The sequence below is a fragment of the Protopterus annectens genome, chromosome 10.part0 (genome assembly GCF_019279795.1).
Source record: "Protopterus annectens isolate FY-2018-M chromosome 10.part0, PAN1.0, whole genome shotgun sequence".
NCBI classification, from domain to species: Eukaryota; Metazoa; Chordata; order Ceratodontiformes; family Protopteridae; genus Protopterus; species Protopterus annectens.
This window is the reverse complement of record NC_056744.1, coordinates 1,658,145,513-1,658,173,019: the sequence shown is the minus strand read 5'-3', so window position 1 is coordinate 1,658,173,019 and position 27,507 is coordinate 1,658,145,513. Positions and strand designations below refer to the sequence as shown.

At 35.8% G+C, this 27,507-nt stretch overlaps 1 protein-coding gene across 1 annotated transcript in view; it reads left to right on the top strand.

The window, feature by feature from the left end:
- The window catches only part of LOC122814382 (zinc finger protein 850-like), a 221,475-nt gene that overhangs the window by 26,054 nt on the left and 167,914 nt on the right, over positions 1–27,507 (top strand). The window contains exons 3-4 of the mRNA XM_044086966.1: positions 3,046–3,758; positions 22,672–22,697. Of these exons, the coding sequence (XP_043942901.1) occupies positions 3,046–3,758; positions 22,672–22,697 (739 nt within the window). The remainder of the gene's footprint in view (positions 1–3,045; positions 3,759–22,671; positions 22,698–27,507) is intronic.

Below are 27,507 nucleotides of genomic sequence, written 5' to 3'. Positions count from 1 at the left end.
CTGTTTCAGAAATAACAACCCCCTCACAGTCCCATAACCTAAGTTGTTGTAAGTTCTAATTACCCCCTCACAATACCATAGTGTCTTCAGTCATTCATAGCTTATGTCTGGCAGCATTAAGTGCAAGTCCACCCTTTTAAAGAGTCCAGCAGTTTGTACATTGACTGTGATCCCTCTGTTTGAATAAATGGCTGCATGATCAAGGTATAGGCATGAGGTTTCAGAGCCTTATTCATGAGCTTTTGAAAGGTGATAGGAGTTCTGTGAAGTGCAAAGGGTAAGACAGCATAATGAAAATAACCTTTTGGGTGGAGAATGCCATCTTCTCCTTCTGGCTTTATGGGTAAGATGAATATGCTAGTACCATTTTGTTAAGTCTGTGGTGGTTAAAAAGCTTGCTTTACCTAGCCTCTCTGCGAGTTCATTTACTGTAGACATTGGGTAAGTGTTACATTTGGATATGTTATTTAGCTTTTAGAAATCATTCAGAAATATGGAATACAAAAGGCAAATTGTGATACAAAGAACAAAACATGTAAAAACAAAGCACACTGCACAGTCAAGCTTAGAAAGCTTTAATATAATTGTTTAGCAATTTCCTCCTCAAAATAAATGGACTTCTAATCTAAATTATATAATGTAAACACTGCATTTAAAGCACCATGAAATCACATGATCCCACACAACGACTTGTAAACAATTAGACCTAACTAGTTGCAATACAAAAATGCAGCAATGAATTCCAAATATTTGTATTAAAATCTGTGATGCAGGTAAATAACATCACACAAATGCAGAAACATATTTGCAAAGGACAGATCTGCATGGAATCTGTTGTTTAGCAGCTCTAAGTTTAAACAAACTGTTAAATGGTTCCTTGTCATTCTCATTTATTCCAGGAATTCTGCAGACATTCAGTTTTAGCTGCCGTACAGTTCTGTGTACATAACTGTTTCCTTCCCGACACCCCCCCCCCCAAGAAAGTTTAAATTGAAGTTGGGCAACTATATTGGACAAAACAGGTATAAACCTTGTTGTGATGGTAACAAACATCATGATAATCAAAGCAACGTGTTGTGAATTCGATTCTGGAAAAGTGAACATGTAACAGCTTCACATACTGAAGAACGGCTTGAGTATTTCAGAGTAGTGTTTATAGAATTGTGCTGGGTTTTAAAATTTATTTTTTGTTACATAGCATCACTTGTATAGTTTAAGTACAGCAATGTCTAATATTATTCAGTGGTAAAATTCAAACATAGACATATTAACAGGTGTTCTCTTGTAAATACGCAGTCATATATGTATATTTACTGAGAACTACCTAGGTATTTCTGAAAACACAATATGTAACATTTTCCATTAGAAATATACAAGGCATGGCCTACTTTTTCTTAAAAAAAGTGAGAAACACTTACTTCAAATTACAGGACTGTACAATAAAAAACACTTGAGAGACATACAGAAGTTGTTTGCTAAGCACAGTAATACAGCTTAGTGGTTGGTATTATAAGGAAATATGTCTTCCTAGAGTGGGGGAGTCCACATTTTTGGTGTTGAAGATGACAACACTATTGTACAGTATGTTGTCTTCGTATAATGCTGCCAAGCACTATTTATATTTGTGTGTAAGATTAATACTGTGGCACAATTCTTAACATGTTGGGATTACCTGCAGGAAGGTATGTGCCCAGCCAGCTCATGTCCCAAAGCTCTGTAAACACAGACTCCTGTTCTAAGGATGCATACCTAAATCCTTGATAAGGAGGCAGTCAGTCCTCGTCATCTGTTTGTACCAGTGAAGATGAAAGCTGTGTTCTGTGGATGAAGAGCTTACATCATCAATCATTTTTGGAGCATTCAAACTGTGGTACCCTGCCCTTCAAAGCTATGGATTAAGGCAGATATATGCAAATATAAGGGCGGTCTCCATGCCTGATTTATGTACATGTAAGTATAAGGGCGGTCTCCATGCCTGATTTATGTACATGTAAGTATAAGGGCGGTCTCCATGCCTGATTTATGTATATTTAAGTATAAGGGCGGTCTCCATGCCTGATTTATGTATGTGTAAGTATAGGGGCGGTCTCCATGCCTGATTTATGTACATGTAAGTATAAGGGCGGTCTCCATGCCTGATTTATGTACGTGTAAGTATAAGGGCGGTCTCCATGCCTGATTTATGTGCATGTAAGTATAAGGGCAGTCTCCACACCTGATTTATGTGCATGTAAGTATAAGGGCAGTCTCCATGCCTGATTTATGTTCTCCCTGCCCTGCTAGGATGCAACAGGACTAAACCTGCTAAAGGTGCTGGAGCTGAAACTACAAAAGTGATCTGACTCAAACTTCTACAGTTATAGTGAGTTGTTCACACAACTGAAATATGCATATTTTTTCATATGGATGACTGCTGTAGTACAGTTCTTGACATATGGGAAGACTTCCAAAGCTATAGCAGGAAAGACAGGAGGAAAAAGCAGTATTATGTTCTTTTGAGTCTTAAAACTGGATGGACATAGAGATGATTTGTTATAAAGTTGTGGTTACATATAGCTACTTGACAGAGCGTGAACAATAGTGTAGTAGACAGTACATTAACCAAAGGGAGGTGATTGGGTTAACAACAGAGACCAAACTGTGAAGCATGTATCTGAGATTACCTAAAAGTATGAATGATGGAAGTTAGATGTGAGGAAGATGGTTAATTTGGAGGGAAGAGTAAATAGGGGAAGAAAGGTGAGAAAGGACTATATGTCAGTTTTACAGAATTGTAAAGCAGCAGTTGTTTGTGATTTAGGCTGCCTGATAAAAAAGAGCATTTGCTGAAATAAACTAAACGCCTATTCAGAGTTGACCAAATTCTGGTAAAAGATGGAACTGAACTACCTAACCTTATTTTATTAGTGATGTTATAACAGAATAAAATAGTTAATAAATGAAAATCCAAATAGTTTACATTGCTAAATTGTACACGTCATTGTGATCAAATACATTGCATAACTGTTTTGTTCGTGTAATAATATACTTTCAAATCTGCTTTAGGTATGAAGAGTACAGATGGCAATGTGAATTGCAGACAACAGCCAACACTTGTGAAAACAGAGTTGCATCACCCTAGAAGGAACCTTGAGCAGAGTTCTCAGTCTGGAATGAACATTGACAAGGTTTATCTCACTCATGTACCGCAGCTTCCATCAGAGTATCACTGCCATCAAACCCCTGAATGTGACAATGGAACACCTGTGACACATGACCTGACAGAGCATCTACAGCTGCATGCTCAGCCGGTGAAGGTATATGATGACCTTCCTGTCTCTTCTGCTTCAACACTTCACTCAGGACATGGTTGCAGCAAGAGCTCTGAACTTGACAGAACTAAGGGATTTCACACAATGAAAGAAATGCACAAATGTGCTGAATGCAATAAGTCTTTCACACGTGCCAGTGGCCTGAAAAATCATCAAGCCATTCACACAGGACTGAAACCATATAAATGTACTGAATGCAGTAAGTGCTTCAAAATTCTCAGCAACCTTAGACAGCATCTTGTCATTCACACAAAATTGAAACCATATAAATGTACTGAATGCAATAAGTGTTTCTCATGGCTAAGCAATCTTCGACGGCATCTTGCCATTCACAAAGGAGAGAATAAAGGGATAAAAAAGTGCCCAATCCTGGTAGGTGCACTGATACCAGGATTGGGGAAAAATGACAGTGTAGAATCCTCAAAATATGGAAGCATTCCTACAATGGGGCCAGGCCAGACCCAGGGGGAGGATGGTCACCCTGTTGTAGAAGGAAGTTGCAGTCCACAAAAATCACAAAAACTGATAGGCCAAAAAAGAGCCATAAAGACAATACACTGGACTGCTGAGGATAAGAAAGAAATGATGTATTGTTATTATTATGCAAAAAGCCCAGAATTTCCAGCCCCAACATATACAAAAAGACTAAGAGAGAAATTAGAGGAAAGAAAAATACTTCCACAAGAAAAACTGTCAGAAGCCTCAAATAAAAATTTGATTTCATTAATATATCAGATTTGTGAAAAACAATATATAGACCAAGAAACTTTGATCTGTTTGGAAAAAGAAGCATCTGAGGAAGTGCAAAAATATAAAGAACAAAACCTAGAGATTTTTGAAAAGTATAAAAAAGAAACCTGGACATGGGAAAGAAAGAGAGATTTGATATGGTGCAATATTTATGCAAAGGCAAAAGCCAAATTAATCAATATAAAGAAGGCAGCCCCAAAGATATTCAAAGAGAGATACAGGCAAAGGCATCCAGATATGGAAAATTTCACAATAAAAAAAATATTATCACAAAGAGGGAATGTGGAAAAGAAGATTAGTAAAGTAGAAGCTAAAAAAATAGAAGTTGAAGTTTTGGAGTGCCTGCGAAGTGAAGGATTTGACGTAGAAGGTCTAACACAGGTTACATCACAGAATGATGGAACAAGTCCCCAAAGAAAGGAGAAACAGGAAGATCATGAGACATATGAAGAAGGAATATGGACATGAGAAAGAAAAAGAAATTTAATATGATATAATATCTATGCAAAGGAGAAAGTAAAACTAATCAATATAAAAAGAGCAGCACCAAAGATATTTGAATAGAAGTGCAGGCAAAAGAGTCCAGACATGGAAAACTGTATAGTACAAAAAATAAGAAGGCAGTAAGAAGGCAAAGAGGAAAAGTACAAATGGAGATTAGTAATGGAGAAGTTAAATAGAAACTGAAGTTATGGGGAACTTGTGAAGGGAAGGATTCAGTGTAGAAAATCTAATTCAGAAAGCACCATAACAGGATTGAACAATGGACATCCAAATTAAGGGCAAACCAGTAGAACAGGACACAGTTGGTCAGGTGCCATATGAATATAATTTGGAGCCTTCCACAGAAAACCAGTATAAACGTTCACTTGAAGATGGAAAGCAAGGGAAAGAACAGGAAACTGTGGAAACTCTGATGCAGTTAATGTTGAGGAGTGATAGGCCAGTGAGTTCCCATAAAACAGACCATTGGATGTCACAGGATGAAATTGAAGAGAATGTGCCACAAGATGATGTTCTAGAACTTTCCATAGAATGCCCACAGGAAATGGAAAACAACAAATGTGCCCTCAATTTAGAAGAAAATTAGCTAAGAGAAGAGTTACTTGATTTAATAGATATACATATTAAGATCAATGAAAGAAATAGACTGCAGAAGGTCAATAAAACCCAAAAAGGCAGAAGTTTGATAATATGAATGAACAGAGTAATTAGGATTGTCCATAGACATCCATGTGATATAACAGAAGTAAACACGATATATTATTGTGCAGCTAAATTAATAACTGATAAAGTTCTACCACAAGAGCACAGGGTAGTGAGGGAAAGGAAGGGGAGAAATCAAATACCATCATGGAAATATCAAATAGAGAAAACTATAAAGCAATTAAGACAAGCAGTGTCACTGTTAGAAGAATATAGAACAGGGTACAGAGCAACAAAAATACTCAAAGGTAGACTTTATAAAAGTAATGAGCAGTATTAGAACAGATTGGGATCTGTCATGCATTATTGCAAATAAACTAAAAATCTAAGCACATGCAGAAAAACTTAGAAGATATGAAGATAAATATAAAAGGAAATGTACCAAATAAGCAATATATTGGTGACCCAAAAATGTTTTATAGAGAATTGGGAAACAAGGTAAAAAGAATTGAAAGAACAGCAAAAAAAGAACACACATATATTTTAGAGAAGTATTTATGAAGATCCTGTGGAACATAGCAAAGATGATAAATGGATAGAAGAAGTAAAAGAATAAGACATTTAAAGGCACAGGATTTGAAATGGGATGAAGTAACAGCCAGAGAGATTACAACAAAGCTAAGAAAATCTTCTAATTGGAATACTGCAGGCCCAGATGCAGTACCTAACTTCTGGTTAAAAGTATTAATATCTTTGCACGAAGATGCAGCCATGAGTAAAGAGCTATTTATATGCGCACCCCAAACAGATACCACCCTGACTAACTCTTATGCGTGAACCTGCAAACTGCCCTAAAAATTATAGACCAATAACTTGCCTTCCAATGACGTATAAACTGTACACAGGAATTGATGCCGACAGAGTTTATAGTCTTTTAGAAGAAAACTCAATTATGACGATAGAACAAAAGGGCAATAAAAGAAAGTCATATGGAACAAAGGATCATTTTCTGTTAAAGTCATAGTGGAGAATTGCAAAAGGGAAGAATCTTAGTATGGCATGGATTGACTACAAAAAAGCATTTGATAGTATCCCACATTATTCATAGATAAGAATGCTTAAAAATGTATAAGATGAACCCTACACTGATCGACTGTATTACACCTCCTTGCTGGTTGCAACATACTAATGGCATACTGAAAGGCATAGTAATGTGCCAAGACTGTTGCACTGGGGATTGTGCAAACATTATGCTACTGAACTAGCTGGAAAGCACTGGAAACATGAACCACAAAGCATCATAGAAAATGATAGTCTACATCACCTGGGATCATCCGTTACCAACAGTGTAGAAGAGAGATACTAGAAAACCAGATGTAGTGATCCATGAAAGCAAGACAAAAGTAGTATTGATAATTAAAATCACCACACCCAATGACTACAGTGTCTTGTGTACAGAGAGACATAAAGTTATATACAATATCAGGATTTGCAGGCAGAAATAAGAGCAATGTGGAAGAAAGATACCCAGACAATTCCAATAGTAGTAGGAGTAATGGGTCTTTTCTAAATACGATTTTAGATTTTTTTTATATGTTACCAATACATCTAATGCCATACAGATTGCAAAAGGAGACATTACTGCACACATTGCAGGTGCTGCAAAGAGCACTTTTGGCTGACATCACAGATTGAAACAATGCTAAGTTCATGAACTTTAATCATACTTTGATAGGGTCTGTTCTAGTCATGATATTATAAACCCAAAAGACTTAAAGAAATAAAAAGAGTGAAATGTTATGAATGTACTGAATGTGGAAGGTGCTTCAAATATTACAGCAGTCTTCAGTCTCATTGTGGCCCTCACATAGAGGTCCAAATGGAGAGATGATCAGCAAACAAAGGAAAGTAGTATTGCTGGAATTGAATTCATCATCAGGTCTTGGTGAGTACCTCAATGAGCTGGACCCTGTTTTTTTTTTTTTTTTTTTATAATATATATATATATATATATATATATATATATATATATACATACACAAAATCTCATCAAGACAACACTGATCTATAAACTGTATTTTGTTTAGCACATACCATGTGCAGAACTAGGTTAAATACTAAAAAAGATAACTGGGTGCACAAGACCCAGGATAAAAAGGTGCCCAATCCTGGTCTGTGCAGTATTGCCAGCATTGGAAAAAATGACAGTGTGGAATCCTAAAGACACAAAACATTCCAAAAATGATGGGAGGGTGGCTCCCATCGAAGAAGGTAGTAGTAGTAGTCCATAAAAAATCACAAAAACTGATAGGGCAAAAAAAAAGCCATAAAGATGATAGAATGGACTGTTGAAGATAACAAAGAAATTATATTTTGCTACTATTATGCAAGAAACCAAGAATTTCCAGACAGATGATTGTGCAAAAAAACAAGAGAAATTAGAAGAAATGAAAATACTTGCACAAGAAAAACTAAGAAACTTCAAATAAAAAAATTGAGTTAATTAATACAGCAGATTTATGAAAAACATTATATAGACCAAGTAACATTGAGCCATTTGGGAAAAAAAGCAACTGAGGAAGTGCAAACATATAAAGAACACTATCTAGAGATTTTTTGAAAGTTATAAAAAAGGAATATGGACATGGGAAAGAAAGAGAGCTCTGATATGGTGAAATGCTTATGCAAAGGAGAAAGCCAAATTAAGCAATACAAAAAAGCAGCCTCAAAGATATTCAAAGATAAACACAGGCAAAGGCATCCAAATTTGGAAAATTTCACAATACAAAAAATAAGATCACAAAGAGGGAAGACAGAACAGAAAGTAAAGTAGAACTAAAAAAACATCTTTTCAGAAATGGCTCAAATAGCTTGAGGATACTAATTAAACCACAAGAGACTGTATGATTACATTGTTTAACAAGACAAATATATTCAACATATGAACAACATGTTAACAGAATGTAGTTATAAAGTCAACAAAGATTATACTGGAAAAAGTTATAAAACATTGATATGAAATTGTTTGAGTTATTTAACAGTAGGTCTATTAACTTGGAATTATTTGATTTTCTTACATTTGACGAGCCTAAATTGGGATGGATCTTTGGTATTCCAAAGATCCACAAAGATGAAAAATGTCCTCCTTTTTGTTCAATTGTTTCCAGCTCAAAAAACAAGACTGTTACTATTTGTAGGTATTTGGACAAAATTTTGAATCCTTTGGTTCAAAGTAGTGAATTTTATCTTAAAGATTCATGGGATTTTTAAATCATCTTGGGCAGTATAGTTTTAATGGTGAAGAAACATTTTTTGCAACTGTTGACGTTGCATCTTTGTATACTACTATTGATCAGATCGAAGGATTCAATTTGTCAAACTTTATCTTGCCAGCTTAAATAAATTAGATTTTGCCACCATAGAGTTGATTGGGTGTTTATTAGATACTGTTTTAATAAACAATTTTTTCACCTTTGACTCCAGGCTGTGTCAGCAAGTTTCGGGGGTGCCAATGGGTGCTAAAGTAGCACCCACTTTTGCAAATTTAGTGTCATGCTGGTGGGAAATCAATTTTTTAAGTCTGAGTTTTATTGGTATGTTTGTTTTTATCATTGTTATATTGATGATTTAGTATTCATTTGGAAGGGAAGCAAAGATCTGTTTGACATTTTCCTTGATGAAATTAATAAGTGTCAGGTGGTTGACTTTCAGTTTAAGTGATTTAGGTACAACTATTCATTTTTTTAGATATTATACTAACTATGGAAGTACTGCTGTATAAATTTATTAGTTCAGTATATAGAAAGCACACTTTTAGGAATAATTATTTACACTATTTGAGCAATCATCCCAAATTTATGAAAAACAATATTTTTAGTGGGCAGTTGATTAGAGCCAGTAGGTTAACCAGCATTCATGAAAACATTTTTGAAGAAGTGGATTTTAGTACCCAGTTATTTTTGGATAGATGATATCCAGTGGTTGAACTTAAAAAAAAAGTTTATTATTGAACATAGGCATACTAAATTTCCATTTATACTTTCTCAAAGTGTTGTGTTTAATAAAAAGCACAATAAATGTAAGCTGATACTAGTGTAAGTTTTCCCATTAACATGTCTATTGATAGTAAAATAGTTCAGACTATTATGTGCAACAACTGGAAATTTATACAGGAGAATGGAGAGATGGCATGTGTGTTAGGAGTTAAATCAAATTTTTGTTTTAAAAAATCTGCCAATATCAAGAGTTATAAAATGACACTGGGCAAGACTTAAGAAAAATGTAATTTCTGTCACAGGCACCTTCAGCTGTACATGCTGTAGACAATGCTGTTTCATTGGTAATGTTAGTTCTTATACTTTTGAACATATATATTTTTTCTAAAGCCGCTACAGTTATTGAGCTGTAATATGTTTATGTAGCTGTATATTGTTCTTGTTCCCGTGTTTATGTGGGCAAAACTATTAGGAAATTAAGGTTTTGCATCAGAGAACATTGTTGTGCTATGCAAAAGAATGATTTCAATAATGCCTTGAGAGAACGTAGTCTATAATGTGGGAACTTCAGAAAATTTGAGGTTTTTTTTTTTTGTTCTGGAACAAATTGATTCTTTTGAAGTTATCAATGGTTGTAATATTTTTTTAGAAACCAGGGAGTTTAAATGGCAGATTAAATTAAATACTGACGAGCTCCCCAGGCTTAATGAAAGTATTAATATAAAGTGTTTATTGAGATGTAGGATTTTTTAAAATATTTACACGTGCAAATGTTTACATAATTTGTGATACTTATGATTTAAGATAAATTTGTTATGAAACCATTAAAAGAAAATCTATTTGTTTATGATGTTTTTGATCAGATGAATCAAAGGGTGTTTCTAATTGGTCATATTATTTCATGGGTTTATGTCATTTTGTAAATGTTTTAAAAAGAAATTTAACTTTTAGGAGATTGTTTCTGAAGAAGTTCCAAATAAAGTAGGGAAAAAGCATTACACATACAGTCTCTTGTGGTTTCATTAGAATCCTCAAGCTATTTGAGCTGTTTCCACCAAGGTGTTTTCTTAGTTCATGTGTTTTTCCTTGGAACAGTATTTAGTTGTGTTGTTCGTAAAGGAAGTTAAAAAAAATAGAAGCTAAAGTTACGGAATACCTGCAAGTGAAGGATTTAGTATAAAAAGTCTAACACAGGTAATATTGCAGCATGATGGAACAGTGAGTCCCCCAACAAGGAGAAGCAGGAGACATCTGAAGAAGAAATAATGACATAGGAAAGAAAAAGAGATTTCATATGGTGCAATATTTATGGCAAGGAGAAAGTAAAATTAATCAGTACAAAAAGAGCAGTGCCAAAGGTATCTGAAGAGAAATACAGGCAAAGGCATCTGGGAAATTTTATAATACAAAAATTAGAAAACAAAGCAGAAAAATAGAAAACAGGATTAGTAATGGAGAAGTAAAAGAAATAGAAACCGAAGTTATGGATTACATGTGATGTGAAGAATTTAGTGTAGAAAATCTGACAGCAGCTGAATGTGCCAAAAAAAAAAAAAAGGAAGAGTATAAGGTGAAGGATTAGATGAGAATGTAAGTAATGGGGAGAATACATAAATATAGATGCAAGTACAGAAAACTATTGGAACAGCCTTACGTTGATCAGGACTAAATGCAGGAATGGTTAAGGAGAGGTGAATTTAAACCAAAAGATAGAAGGTTAATATTGGCAGCCCAAGATAGTGGACTGCATACACTGTTTTACAAAGTCCATTGAACACGTGGGAGAAACTGAGAAATGCAGATTTTGCAAACGGAGAATTGGAAATGGATGCACATTTTGTTGCTGGGTGTGATACACTAATGTCAGAAGGGCTGTATACTGAAAGGCATAATAATGTGGCAAGATGTTTGCATTGGGGATTGTGCAAACATAATATTGAAGTAGCTGAAAAACATTGGAAACATGAGCCACGAAGCATTATAGAAAATGATGTTTATATCACATGGGATCACAAATTACCAACCCTTCAAAAATAGTTGCAAGTAAACCAGATATAGTAGTCCATGAAAAGAAGACAAAAGTAGCATTAATCATCAAAATTGCTATACTCATTGATTACAGTGCCTTACATACAGAGAGACACATCATAAAATGCCAGGGTTTGCAAGCAGAAACAATGGCAATGTGGAAGACGGATACCCAGCCTTTGCAATGAGAGAGACAAAGTCATCAAATGTCAGGATTTGTAAGCAGAAATTAGAGCAATGTGGGATTAAGACAACTAGATAGTTCCATTAGTATCTGGAGCAACAAGCCTAATGAAAACAAATGTTCAAGTGTATTTAAAAATGTTACAAATCCAAATGACTCCATATGAACTGTAGAAGGGGGCAATTGTGTGTACATTTTTGCTGTGGAGAAGAGTACTCATGCCAGGCATCAAATACTAAAGTAATACTAACCTTTTTAACTCTAATCGTACCCTGACTTAAGAATGGGGTGCATTCCTATAATGGTGTAAGAAATCCAAAACATTTGGAGAAATTAAAAAAAAAGGGTAACCATATAAGTCTGCTGAATGTGCTATGTTTTTTTTTTTTTTTTTTTTACACAAAAGCTACATCTAATACACCATCAATACTCCCACACTGGGATTCACATGGAGAGATGATAAAACCGGCAAGCAAAGGAGAGGAGTAGTATTGCTGGAATTGATTTCATCCTGAAGTCTTGAGTACTTTTACGAGGTGGAATCTGTTTTTACAAGATCTGACCAAAAGACAATGATACATAGATTGCATTTTATATAACATATATCATGGACAAAATTAGGTTAAAAAAATAAAAAAGACAGGTTTGTGCACAAGTTCCAACATAAAAAAGTGCTCAATCCTGCTAGGCACACTGGTGCCAGGACTTGAAAAAATAGTGCAGAATCCTCAAAACATGGAAGCATTCATACACTGTGGTTAGGCCAGGTTCAGGGAGATGATGGTTAGAAGGAAATAGTCCACAAAAACCTGATGGTCCAAAAACATCTTTAAAAATAATAGAGTGGACTGTTGAGAATAAAAAGGAACTTATTGTTATTATTATCTAAGAAGCCCAGAATTTCTGGATAGAAGATGTACAAAAAGAAATTAGAGGAGATAAAAATGCTTGTACAACAGAACTGTCAAAAGCTTCAGATGCAAATTTGTGTTAATACAACCGATTCATGAAAACATTATGTAGACCAAAAAACCTTGGGCCATTTGAAAGAAGAAGTGACTGAGGATTTGTGAAAATATAAACAAAAAACCTAGAGATTTTTGAAAGGTATAGAAGAGAAACATGCACATAGGAAAGAAAGAGATATCTGATATGGTGTAATATTTATGCAAACAAGAAATCCAAACTAATTAATACAAACAAAGCAGCTCCAAAGATATCTGAAGAGAAATACAGGAAAAGGCACCCAGATATGGTCAATTTCACAATGCAAACAGTAAGAGCACAAAGGGGGAGATGTAGAAGAGAACATTAGTGAAATAGAAGTTAAATGGTGAAGTAGTGGAATACCTGAAAAGTGAAAGACTTAGTGTAAAACATCTAACACAGGTTATGTCACAGCATGAAAGAGCAAGGAGTCCCCAAGGTAAAAAGAAACAGAGTGGGAGACATCTGAAGAAGAAATATGGATGTGGAAAAGGAAACGGGATTTAATATGGTGCAATATTTATGCAAAATGGAAGCAAAAGTAACCAGTACAAAAATATGTGAAATTGTGCAGGACAAAAAAATAAGAAAACAAAGGGGGAAAATGGAAAAGAGGATTAGTAATGGAAGTTAAAGAAATAAATACTGAAGTAATGGATTACACGGGAAGTGAAGGATTTAGTGTAGAAACTTCAACTCTGGTAATGTCACAGCATGATAGAACAGTGAGCCCCCAAATTAAGGAGAAACAGGTGGAACAGGAAGCATCTGATCAGTTGCCACATGAAGATACTCTGGAGCCTTCGGTAGGAAAGCAGTAAAAAAAAAATTTCAGTTGAAGTTGCACAGGTAGGGAAGGAACAGGAAATGGTGGCACTCTGATGCAGTCAATGATGTGGAATCATAGGTCAGCGGGTTTTCATATGAAAGAACTACAGATGATGCAGGATGCAGCTGAAGAGAATATGTCACAAGATATTCTGCAACTTTCTGTAGAATGCCCACAGGAAATGGAGAGCAAATAATATGCCCTCAGTATAGAAGAAAATGATCTAAGGGAAGAATTTCGTGATTTAATAGAGATGAATAGACATATTAATATCAATGAAAGAACTAGATTACAGAAAATCAATGCGACCAAAAATGTTAGAGGTCTGATAAAACAAATGCACATGGTAATTAATACTATTAACAAAAATTCATATGATGTAAGCAAATAGGATATATTAATGTGCAGCTAAATTAATAACAGATAAAGTCTTACCACAAAAATACAGGGCAATAAGAAAAAGAAAGGGAAGGAATGAAATGCCATCATGGAAGTATCAGACAGAGAAAACTATACATTAAGACAGGAATTTTACTGTTAGAAAAGTATAGAAGCGGGAACAGATCAACAAAAATACTTAGAAAGATAGACATGATAAAACCAATGTATAATATTAGAACAGTCCAGGATCTGTCATACATGATTGCAAATAAAGTAAAAAGTAGCACAGGTAGAAAAACATAGAAGATATAAAGATAAATATAAAAGAAAAGTACAAAATAAGCAATTAATTGATGATCTAAAAACGTTTTATAGAGAATTAGGAAGCTAAGCAAAAGGAATAGAAATACCACCAAAAAAAAAAGAAATGTGCGCATTTTTGGAGAAATATCTATTAAAATCCTATAGAGCACAATAAAGATGCTGTATGGATATAAAATGTGGAAAAAAAACAACAGTAAGAAGTTCAAATGTGGCTATGAAATGGGATGAAGTTACGGCAAGAGAAATTGAAACAAAATTAAAAAAAGCTCCTAAGTGGAAAACACCAGACTCAGATTCAGCACCTAACTTCTGGCTAAAAGTATTAACATTTTTACATGACAATTTAGCCCTGAGCCAGTACTACTTATACATGCACCCCGAACAGAAACAAATCTGGTTAACAACATGAAAAATGATAGTCTTCCTAAAGAGTGAACCTGCAAGCTGTCCTAAAAACTATAGACCAGTAACTTGCCTTCCAGCAATGTATAAACTATACACTGGAATTGATGCCAAAAGAGTTGATTATAGTCATTTAGAGGAAAACTCTTAACATGGCAATAGAACAAAAAGGTAATAAAAAAAAGTTATATGGAGCAAAAGATCATTTGCTGTTGGTCTTTCTTTTAAATACTCCATTATGACCAAGTATGATGTGGATAGATTGCAAAACAGCATTTAACAGCACCCCACATTCAAAAGTAAAGCAGTGCTTACAGATGTGCAAGACACACCCTACATTGATCAGTTACATTACACTGACCATGAAATGGTGGCAATCCACTTTGTAGTTAAGCCATAATAAAAGACAAATTATTATTCCAGGGATGACAATTTAAAGGGGGATATTCCAGGGTGAGACTCTATCACTGCTGCTCCTTTCTCTTACCCTTAACCCATTAAGCTGCCTATGGAACAGATTAGGTCATGGCTACAATTTGATTCCTAGAAAACAGTGTAAAGACCTCATCTTCTTTTTGTAGATGATTTAAAACTGTATAATTCATTGGATGAGGAGCTGAAAGCACAACTGGAAGCAGTGAAAACTTTCTCAGATGCTATAAAAATGAAACTTGATCTTGATAAATGTGCCGAAGTAACATTTAAAGCAGGAAAGATGCAGCATAAAGAAAATATCAATCTAGAACAGGATGTGATATGAAGGAACTTGAGCAGGAGGGAGTGAATGAATATTTGGGAATTGGTGAAGGATCGACATTAAAACATGACCAAATGTGAACAAAACTCAGTTTCTCAAGGCATATTTATTAGACTAAAATTAATACTGAAAACAGCCCTGACATCTGGGAACAAAGTCAAGCTATAAACTAGTTTGTGCTTCCTGTTCTTATTTACAGTTTTGGGGTAATTGACTTCCCCCAAAAAGTATTTGATCAGTTTGACAGTAAAAGAGGAAATATTCTTCATGCTTATCAAATGATACATAAAAAGTAGTGTATACCAAGACTATATGTTCCCCGTTCTGAAGGAGGTAGGCTCTCCTTGAAAATGATTACATGTATAGGTCTGCTTTCATAGGGCTGCATACATATTTACTGACCATATCAGATCCAAATACAGTAAAAGTACTGAAACATGAAGAGACTATGTCTAAGATGACCTCCTTGCTTAGTTTAGCAGAAGCACATCTGTGCCAAGCAGTAATGGAAACCAAGCCAGCAGTAGGTAAAAATCATGCAGCTACTGAAAGTGCCAAAAAACAAAAGAAAGAATATTAGAAGGACCAGATGGGAAGGCAAGAAGTGCGGAAATGCAAAGATACAGTTGAAAGCATAGAAAAATCCTGCAAACAACCTCATGTCGATCAACATCTGCAGGAATGGCTAAGGACAGATGAATTTAAACCAAAAGATGAAAGGTTAATATTTGTGACCCAGGATAATGGACTACATACATGTTAGTTTACAAAGTCCATTGAGCATGTGGGAGAAACAAACAAATGCATGTTCTGTAAAACAGAACTGGAAACAGTTGCACACCTTGTTGCTAGGTGTGATACACTAATGGCAGAGGGCCCTTATACCGGAAGGCATAATAATGTGGCAAGACTTTTGCATTAGGAATTTTGCAAACATTGCAATAGTGAAGTAGCTGAGAAGCATTGAAACATGAGACATAAAGTGTTATAAAGAGTGAAGTTTATATCACATGGGATCACCCATTACCAACAGTTCAAAACATAGATGGAAGAAAACCAGAGATAGTAGTCCATGAAAAGAAGATAAAAGTAACATTGATAATTGAAATTGCTACACTCAGTGAATACAGTTTCTTATTTTATGACTTTGCCTCTCTTTGTATATATCAGAATTTACTGGCTGAAACAAGAGCAGTGTGGAAGAAGGATACCCAGACACTTCCAGTAGTAGTAGTAGCTATGGGTCTAATAAAAAAAAATTGCAGTCTTATTTAGATAGACTACCACTATGTGTAACTCCATATGAATTGCAGGAGTCAATTCTGGGAACATTTTGGGTACTGTGTATAGTACTTTTCACTAACAAGAAAGATTGAAACAATACTAATTTCATGAACTTTAATCATATTTTGACATAGAAGTGGGATCCGTTCCCATGATAATATTAGAAACCCAAAAAACTTGGAGAAATTAAAGTATGTCATTGTAAGGTAGAAGTTACACATATAGAAACTTAAGTTATGAAGTATCTATGAAGTGAAGGGTTTACTGTGGAAACTCCAACACAGGCTGTGTTGCATCATGATAGAACAATGGATCCCTAGACTAAGGAGTAGTAAGTGGGGCAGAAAGCATCTGAACATTTGCTACATGGTAATATTCTGGAGCCTACTGTTGGAGAGTCATACAAAAGGCTAGTTGAAATTGTTTAGCAAGAGCAGAAACAGTGGCAACTCTGATGCAGGTAATGTAGATTGATAGGCTAATGGGTCCTCATATGAACAACCTGCAGATGAAGCAGGGTCATCTGAAGAGGATATGTCACAGGAAGATGTTCTGGAACTTTTTTGTAGACTACTCGCAGGAAAAAGGGAGCAAAGAAGATGCTGTCAGTCCAGAAGAAAATGATGCAGGGGAAGACCTAATTGTTTACGAGATACCTGTTAAGATAGAAGAAAGAACTGGATTACAGAAAGTAAATAAAACCCAAAAATGTTAGAAGACTGGTAAAATAGATGAAAATAAACAGAATATATTACTTTGTAGGTCAACTAATTATAGAAATGCATGTGCTGTAACAGAAATATTACATATCACCATGAGTCTAAATCAATAAAGCATAAAAGCTTATCACAAAAATGTAGAGTTACAAAGGAAAGGAGTGGAACTAGTAAAATGCTGCCATGAAAAACAATGAACAGAGAAAACTGTAAAGCAGTTAGAGCAAGAAGTATTACTGTTAGAAGAAACCAGAAAAGGAAACAGATCATCAAAAATACTTAGAAAATGTGGTGAAAGCAATGCAGAGTATCAAAACAGACCAAAAGCTATCATGCACTACTTTTTATAATAAACTAAAAATATCAACACAAGCAGAAAAACTGAGGAGATATTTAAATAAAGATGAAGTGCAAAGTAAGTAATTCATTAATGATCCAGAAAGGCTTTATACAGAATTGGGAACCAAAGCAAAAGGAATAGACACACCACCAAAACAATTGCAGTAGGTACATTTTGGAAAAATATTTTTGTGAAGACCCTGTTGAAGATGAAAAGAATGGATAGAAGAAGTAAGATGGTAAAGAGCTGTAATGTAGACAATATTAAATAGGATAAAGTAACAATCACAGAAACTGAGACCAAATTATGAATTGCTCTTAAATAGAAAACCACGGCCCAGATGGAGTACCCAGCCTTGGGTTAAAGATATTAACATTTCTACACAAAGATTTAGCCCTGATTGTGAATTACTTGTATGTGCATCCTGAACAGACAGCATCCTAGTTAACAATAGGAAAAAGTATACTTTTCCTTAAGAGTGAACCTGCAACCCATCCTAAAAACTGTATACCAATAGCTTGCCTTCTGACAACATACTAATTATATACTGGATTTGATGCAGACAGAGAATGTAATCATTTAGAATAAAAAAAATCTATTATAGCAATATAATAAAAAAGGTAATAAAAAAGTCATATGGAACAAAGGATAATTTGTTGCTAAAAAAGCCATAATAAAAAGTTGTAAAAAGGGGAGAATTTAAGCATGGCATGGATAGATTACAGAAAAGCATTTGACAGTATCCCATATTCATGGATAATGGAATGCTTACAGATGTATAAGATACCACTTACACTGATCAGTTAGATTGCAGTGGTCATGAAACAGTAGAAACCACTTTTCAGTTAAGCCATGACAGAGGGCAAATTATTATCCCAGGGATAAAAATTCAAAAGGAGATACTCAAGGGTCATTCTTTGTCATTACTTTTCTTTTGTTCTTAACACATCAAGCTTTTTACTTAATGAATCCGGCTATGGTTACAGTTTGGTTCATAAAAACAAACCTTGTTAAAAAATGTATTATGTGCTTTTTGTGAATGACTTCCATTTATATAGTTCATCAGATGAGGGTTTGAAACTACAACTACAAATGGTTAATGTCCTGAGAATGACATTTGGTCTTCGCTGGTGTGCAAACGTAACATTTAGAAAAAATGAAAGCTGCAGCATGAAGACAATATAAACCTGGGACAAGAGTGTGAAATAACAGAACTTGAGTAGAAGAGGGTCTTTAATCATTTGGATTAGATGGAGGTTCTGCAATAAATCCTGAACAAATGAGAATAAAGCTCAGTAAGGAATACTTAAAAGACTAAAATTAAAACAAATCTAGAAATAAAGTTCAAACTATAAATCAGTTTGCTCTTCTTGATCAAAGTTATAGCTTTGGAGTGATTAGCCCCAAAAATATAGAAATCAGTTGAGCACAAAAACAAGAGAAATGCTTCATGTTTATCAAATGATATATAATAATCAGTGTATACCAAGATGATATATTCTTTGTTCTGAAGGCTGTATTAGCCTCCTCAAAATTGACTGGATGTATATACATCTGTAGTCTGGAACTACATGCATATCTGCTGACCTCATCAGATCCAAACGTTGAAAGTTTTAAAACATGAGGAGACGTCTATGATGACATCTTTGCATAAGCATTTCAAAATTAAGTGAAAATGTAAATAAAACCAGTCTTGGACACAACTTAGACAGCAATTAAATGTTCCAAAAAACAAAAGAAATATAAAAGGAAAAGGATCAGATAAAAAGGAAAAAAATTCAAAAATCTACAAATGTAGTAGCAAGTACAGAGATCTCCTGGAACAAACCTCATGCTTCATGTTGACCAGGATTTGTCAAAGGAATGTATAAGGAGAAGTGAACTGAAACCAAAACATGAATGATTAATAATGTTGTCCCAGGACAGTTTACTATGAAGACATTCCTTTACAAAGTCCATTGAAAGCAAGGGGAAAAGCAGGCAAATGCAGGTTCTGTAAACGGAAAGGAAAAATCAAAGACAAAATTAACCTTAATCATTGAAATTGCTACACCCAGCAATTATAGTGTCTTTAAATACCTGGATTTGCAAGTAGAAATGACAGCACTATAGAAGGAAAAAAAACCTGGACAGTTTCAATAATACCAGGAGCGACAGGACTAATAAAAAAAGAGTCTACAATCATACATACTACTGACACTTGTAATTCCATATTAACTGCAGAATGAGGCAATTCTGAAACAGTACAGATTTCATGAACTTTAAGTATGCCCTGACTAGAAGACAGGATCCAGTTCCATCAAGGTATAATTAAAAAAAAAACTAATCATTTTTGAAAAATTAAACTGGGTCATAATGATGACATGGAATTGAGGTCCTATTGAAGAGGTGGAAGCATCAAGAAAAGGAGACTAAGGTTGGTGGAACTGAATTCATCCTCAGGTGTTGGCAAGTGCCTTTACAAGTGGACTTTGTTTTAATAAAACTGCACTATGATAATGCTGATACTGATACAGACTCTATTTTATATACAATCCTAAAACAACAAGTTTATCAAATGAAAATGGAGAGTTTAAGACGTTTATGTGTTTGTGTTAGCGCTTGTGGTTCTGCATCTGTTGGAAGCTACTAAATAAATGAGTGTTCAGAGAAGAATCTAGTCATGGCTTTATTGCTTCGTCTGACAGGGGTACTGGTGTGGATTACTATTCTATTTTGCATATCACAGAGAAAGGCAGGTTACAAAAAAGCTACACAGGTCACTGGATAAAAAGTGCCACTTTTGTCATAAGTATTGGTACCAAGACTGGAAAAAACACGGTGTAGAATCCTCAGAAAACAGAAACATTAATGCCATGGTGCTAGGCCATGATGTGAGTACCTCCACTGTGGTAGAAGTAGGAAGCAGTCATTAAAAAAAAAAAAAACAAACAAAGGAAAACTGGCCAGGAGGAATAGAGAGAAACAAGCAGACTCTTAGGATAAAGAGATTATGTATTGTTTCTGTTATACAACAAACCCAGCAGTTATACACAGAGGATGTACAGCAAAAACAAGAAAGATATTGAAAGAAAAATATTTGTATCACAAAAAATGTCAAAAGTTACAAGTAAAATTTTAATATCTTTACTGGAGAAGATCAGAACAGAACAATACCTAGATAAAGACCATCTGGAAAATGATGCAGCTGACAGAAAAAAAAATAGGCTATCCAAATTCATAGAAAAGAAGCATGGACTTGGGGTAATTAAATGAGATCTGATATGGTGCAATACATGTGCAGAAAAGAAAGGTGAAATAAATATCACAACTGCAGTTTCAAAAGTTCTAGTAAAAGAGAATAAAAAAGTGATTTTATCGAGAATGAGCATGCTTAGTGACATGGAAAAGCAACAAATAGAAGTTGAACTGATAAACCTGCTTTGGAGTAAAGGCTTTTGTTTGGCTATTTTCATGCAGGCAGTATCCCAACATGGTGCGTTAATAAACCTTCAGACAATGGTACAATAATGTAGGGCACACTTAGAAGAGGTGTAAAGCAAATTTTTTTTTAAACTTCTGCAGGAGACCTAGTTGAATTATTAGTTAAGACTGCACAAGCAGGGGAAGAGCAAAAAACCGCAAAGAGGACACTGTTAGCTGAGAAGGGAATGATCTAAGGAAAGATCTGCTTGATTTAATAGAAATAGACATTCATATTAAAATAAATGAAAAAGAAAGGACTTCCAGTTGTAGCAGACTGTCAGGGAGTCATGGGTCATCCCTTCCTCTTCCTCTTCCTCAGCAAGTTAAAAGTTGATGGTTTCTTCCATTTAGTTTTCTAAAACCTCAGTCTTTTGGTGGGAGTAAAAGAAGTTATTGATGGGGAGATGGTCTGTGATCCATTCAGGACAAACCAAACAACAGGTAAAAAAAAAAAGCAATCTTGATCACCATACAGACCCCCCCCCCCCCCACAGACAGTAACAGAAATGGAAGGCCAAAGTGTAGAAAGTCCTACAGAGGCTTTGCACAGTAAAGCAGTTATGGAAGAAGTGCTGGAAAAATTAACATAGATAGCCAAGAAATGGGATCAGTATGTTAAAAAAAAACACTGAATTATATCTGCATGGGATGGAAATTATGTTAACAGCACACGCACACAGATGCAATAAAGGGATTGCTAAGGGAAGTGATAACCTTAGGGACATATGTTGCAGATAATCATGTGAAAAAAGAAATGCTCGAGGGATGAATAGCGGAGATGATGGACAGGACTCTAAGAAAAGAATTTACAGTCTGTGGACTTACAAACAATTAGAAGGAAAGGACCAATATGAAGCATACACTAGCTGTCTGCACTGGGATGGAGGAAGCAGAGCTCATTACTGAAAGGGTGCACTGAGATTTTGTTCCAGGGACACAAGTAGTCTTGGCAAATGACTGGCCTTTTCTCAACTTGCTAAAAAAATATATTGGTCTCACTTTGGACACTAAGTTGAAAAGTTATAGTTAAGAGCTATTAGAGTTTTCTGTGAACAGGACTTTATAATGTCAACACTAAGAAGAAAAGAGGCAGGTTTATTCCTATATTGAAGCTGTGTAAAGCATTTAAACTTGTTTGAATTAGTATCCCCTACCTATTTCATCACATTTTTTCCTCACTGAAACAAAGTGCCAGCAAAACCACATTGGAATGGAGCAACAGGGCAGTCACAGAGGCAGAAGAATGCTCTGTTGAGGGAAACAGTTTCACAGAGGCAGGTGAAGCAAGTTATTGAGCCTTTTCCAAAAAGAAATTCCAATGTAAAGAGGGTTTCCAAGTGGTGAGATAAGGTATAAAAGTGGTAGACTATACTTGACTCTGCGATTGGAGGATGTACGGAGTAAAGGTACTGTCTTCAAATAACACTGTTGACTTCAATATCCAGCATTGATGTGAATGAAAATTGGATTGTTGTGGTTATTGACATCTGAAGCTGGGGGAGAGGGGAAGGAAACAACACTTTGGCTTGTAAATTACTTCTGTTGTCATCTTTGTATATTAATAAAATGTGGTGTATACTGTGCCAAACACCATGGAAATATGAATGTATAAGATTCCTGTATTTTGATTTATTGAAATGCTGCACATTTGGGGGCATTAAATGGGGCAAAACTACATTTTGTAATGTTTCTGTGTGTTGTTGTTTGTTCTTATTTTAGGGTAATATACATATAATATCTATAATATAACAATATTTTTTTCAGAACTGCAGTTAGCATCATTACGGAAGATGAAAAGGTAAAGTTAAATAATGTAGGATAGGGTCAGAAAGTGGTAAAAGAGGTTAATGAAGGAAGCATGCTGGTAAATAATGGAAAATGTAATCGATATGTTAGTTTAAAGGCTGGAAATGTGAGCATGATATTGGTAAGTATGCTATATATGATTAAACTTTCAGAGAGATGGTGCACACTTTGCCATGGAACATGAATGGGTTACTTGGTCCAGTTAATTGCTATAAAGTGCATACCTGTTTTAATAAGGCTACCTCTACTGTGTTCAGTCTACATGAGATGCACTTAAATCAAGCAGAGGTCAAGAAACTTACTAGAAGGTATAATGAGTTATTGGCAGTGGTCACCCATGAGGCAGTAAGGAAGAGGGAAGTGACACTTTTAATTAAAAAGGATATTCAGATCCATTTATTTGAAAACTTGGAAGATGAAGGTGGCAGATGTGCCACTTTTAAAGGCATGGTGGGGAGTTAATTACTGTGCAGTGTGTATGCCCCATGCCTCTGCTTGGACAGAGTTCAGGGTGGTGTTAATCAGCATAATTACATTTCAAAAGGGTTCCTTAATTGTAGAAGCAGACTGGAATCTGGCCTTGGATGTCACCAAGGGGCCTAATAGGTTTTCTGTGCCAAAACAGGACAAGCGGTTTGCTCAGTTTACATAAGCTGTGGGCCTGTCACATGTGACACAATGAGCAAGATGGTTCAGTGTGCAGTTTACCTGTTTTTCTTATGTGTATTATAGTTACTACAAAGTAGATAAGTTTATGATACTAAACAAATATGGGTTTGGTGCGGTAGAGTTGGAGATAAAGCTAATAGTAGTACATGACCATACTTCAGTACAGCTAAAGACGAATGAAGAATGCAGACCTAAATTAAAGCACTGGAGATTCAGTACATCCTTTCCTTCAGGAAACTGTTTTTTTTTTTTTCCAGTGTTGGTTTAAGAACTAAGTAAAGGATTTATTGGGGCAGTGAAGTGAATATCACAGGCCCACTGACATAAGTGGAAGGCTTTTAAAACTATTTTGACTGAACATTTACAACAGTACATGGGCCAGACAAAATGCAGTATGAAAGTCTAAGTGGGTTCATTGGCAAGACTGAATAGCAGAAGCCCAGGGGAAAAAAAAACATGAAGAGGGAAACCGGGAAATACAGGAAGATGCAGAGGAAGGAAGCTGGGAGATGGATAAATTGATTAAGGCAAACATTGATTTTAAGGCAGGGGTAGTTAAGTGCATTAACTTTGTTGGACCAGTGGCAATGAGATCCTTGACCTTAAGACTGAGGCAAGAAAAAACAAGGAACTTGGTAATAGATCTCCAAATAGGTGAGTTGAAGAAAGATCCAGAGGCTATCCACAGAATTTTAGAGTATTGTAAAGAATGGTATGCAGAAAGTCAAAGCCACATGGACCAGCAAGAGCAGATAAACTATCTGGTCGCTGAGGCTGTTGCAGCTCTCTACAAAATAAGCATCATGGCTGTTGGCCCTGGTAAGGTCAGAGGAGTTGGAAAAGGTGATTAGGGATTTTCTAAAGGCCAAATTACTGGAGCCTGATGGACTCATGGAGGGTAGCATTATCAATTGGGAGGTAATTGTGTGTGCAAAGCCTTGCTAGCAGTAATAAATCAGGTACTGAAGGCATTGGAAATTCCAGGGTCCTAGAAAGTTGGGGTAGTAGTGGTAATCCCAGAGGAAGGTAAAGATTTAACACTGCCCAGTTTATATAGACCAGTTGCTGTATTAAATCAGAATTATATAATATTCATTTCCATAATGGCTAGGTGCATAGCCAGATTTATACCAGACCTAGTGCAGTATGACCAGTAAGGATTTATCACAGGTAGTCAAATGCATGATAAAGTATTGAAGATGATGGTCCTGGAAGATGCTCAGGTTAGGAAAAAATGCTACTAATTTGAGTTTGAATGCCAAGTAAATGTTTGAATATTTGACTGAGTGAAGTGGAGGGTGAAGTGGGAGGTATCTTTTAGAAATCCTAAAGGCCTTTTTTCTAAGGAGACTTAGTAGTATACTAGCCTATATACATATATGTAAAAGGGGTCCACTGCATGTACTAAAATCAATGCAGAGCTATCAGAGATATTTCAGGTGCAAAGATGCACTAGACAGGGTTATCCTCTATCTCCCTTCTGTTTTCTGTAAACGTGGAGCTTCTTATTGAGAAAACTTGTTGGTCTGATGTGCAATTGGTTAGTGTGCCCCATATTAAATTGGCTCTTTATGCCAATGACCTTTAACTTTTTCTTTCAGACTCAGACAAAAGATTTAGGGTAATTATTTATTTTGTTAAACACCTTTTGGAGATATCAGATTGTAAGTTAAATGTAGATAAAACAAGAGCAGTAGTCCTTAACTTTCATCTCCCTTCTGATCTGTGGGTGAGCTACCCCACTTAGAGAGAAGTGTGATTCCAGTAATTAGGCATACAATTGGCTCCCACTCTAACCAGCCCAGATGAGATGAATTATAAAGCTGTCCTTCAGAGAACTTAATGATTTCTCTGGTGTTGGAGTCAGTTGAATCTGTAGCTGGTGCAATAAATCATGTCAGATCAGGTGACTCTCTTACTGTATCTGCTATATGTATTTCAGACAAATCCATTAAACCCTGAGAAATGTTTTTTGTCCATTTTCAAAGAATGTAAAAATACCAAGGTTGGGTTACCCCTGTGAAAAACTGACCCTTGTGAAGGAGAAATGAGGCTAGGGCTCCCCAATTTAGCTTTCTTCTGGAGGGAAGTGCAGTTGATGGTCTGTGCTCTGGAGTATGAGACAATATGATGCAAGTTGGAAAAGAATCAGGAGGGTGTACATTATCCAGAGATATTAGGATGTTGATAGTCTGTTTTTTGGGATGATGGGATTAATGGTGCAAGTCAAGTATTGGAAGTGATTTCAGTAGCATTAAGGTCATTGTTGAGAGAAGCAAACTGAGCTCGGAAGATCCCTAGTCTATAGCAGATAGTAACGGCTGTACAGATCCATGGATCAGTCTATAGTATGTATAGAAGGAGAGGTGGTAGGGTAACTAAATGGCAACAGGTTTGCTTGGAGGGAGGGATGATAGGTTGGGAAATTCAGGAAGCCAAAATGGACACACTATGGCAAGATTACACAAACAAATGTAAAAGAAAAGTAGTGACCTCCCCTTTCCTGAATACAACCAATCAAGGAGTTATCTGTTGATGACTAGATATCTGTGTGTATATATGTGTATATAATATGTCATACATATGTGTATATGTTAGAATGTTGGTTTACTTTGAATGTTAACATTGCACAGTAGGTGTTTAAGAACAGATAGGTTACTTAGAGAAATTGTCATAAACTGGGAATGTTTATAATGAACTTTTTTAACTAAAAGGCTTTTCAAATCAAGAAACCACTTGATTACAAAAGAACTGGAAGTAATTGTCAAACTATGAACTATAGCCTGGCAAAATGGAAAGTAAAACAGAAGTAATACACTGGTGGGATCAGTGTCCCCCCTTGGAAATGTAAAGTAAAATTAGATGTCCCCTTTTCAGTTTGTCAGTATCCTGAGCTTTAACTAATCTTGCAGTTTCTCTGTTTGATCATTGCTATGTTGAACTTCTAGTGATTACTTTTTTGGAAATGAATTTAGTACCGTATTTCTTTGTAAATAAGCCCTAACCAGAGAATAAGGCCTGGCATGGTTTTCCAGGGTGGTCATGATTTAACACACAACAGACATGTTGAATTATAAAATAATATTATTAACACCCGTTGACTGAGGTTATCTTACTCTGCTCACCATTTCCAAACCATTTGGACACCCAACTTCTTCCCATTGCAGAAAGTCATAAGATTCTTTCCCTGGGAGTCCTCCACAATTCTTACTGTAACCCTAATCATCACTCACACTTGATGGTTGGGACCCATAAACACTGGCAGGTATACTTTGATTGATCAAAGTACAGACAACGCGTGTAAAGTGCGTGCATTTGATAAACATCTGTGATTGTGTCTTCTTAACTGTCACCATTTTGTTTTGCCATTCCAGTCTAGTAAGTCTTCAGTTAACCCCCCCCCCCCCCCAGGCAAGATGAGTGCAAAAAGAAAGATCTATTCCATTGAGTACAAGAAAGGAATTGTGGAGGACTCTCGGGGAAAGAATCTGACGGCTTTCTGCAAAGAGAAGAAGTTAGATCTCTGAATGGTCCAAAATGGCGTGCAGTGTACGATAACCTCAGTCAACAGGCCGATGAGGGAAATGCTAAGAAGTGCATGTGTGGCTCAGGTCGGCAACCATTATTTCCTGAGCTGAAAGACATCATCTGTGAATGGATTGCTAACAGGAGAGCAAAGGCTTTGATTGTGCACAGGGCTGATATTCAAGCATTTGCCCTTGCAATGGCACCACAGTTATAAATATCCCCAGAAGAATTCAAAGCATCACAACATTGGCTGGATGGCTTCCTTCAGCGATATGAATGGTCTCTAAGAAGATCAACAACACTGTTCAAGCTGGAAGATACTGAAGTTATTAAACGTGCACTTGCGTTCAAGTCCTTTGTTGATGGCATCGACTTTTCTAAATACAAACTCTCCAACATGATTGCTATGGATGAAACTGCAGTGTTTCTGGGCCAAGGATCTCAAACAACAATTGATCAGAGGGGTGCTTCTTCAATCTACATTCCCTCCACTGGTTATGAGAGTGAACGTGTTACCTGTATTTTGGCAATTCGTCTAGATGGAAAGAAAACCCCACCTCTAATCATTAGTAAGGGCAAGAAAGATACGATTGAATGTGTTTCAG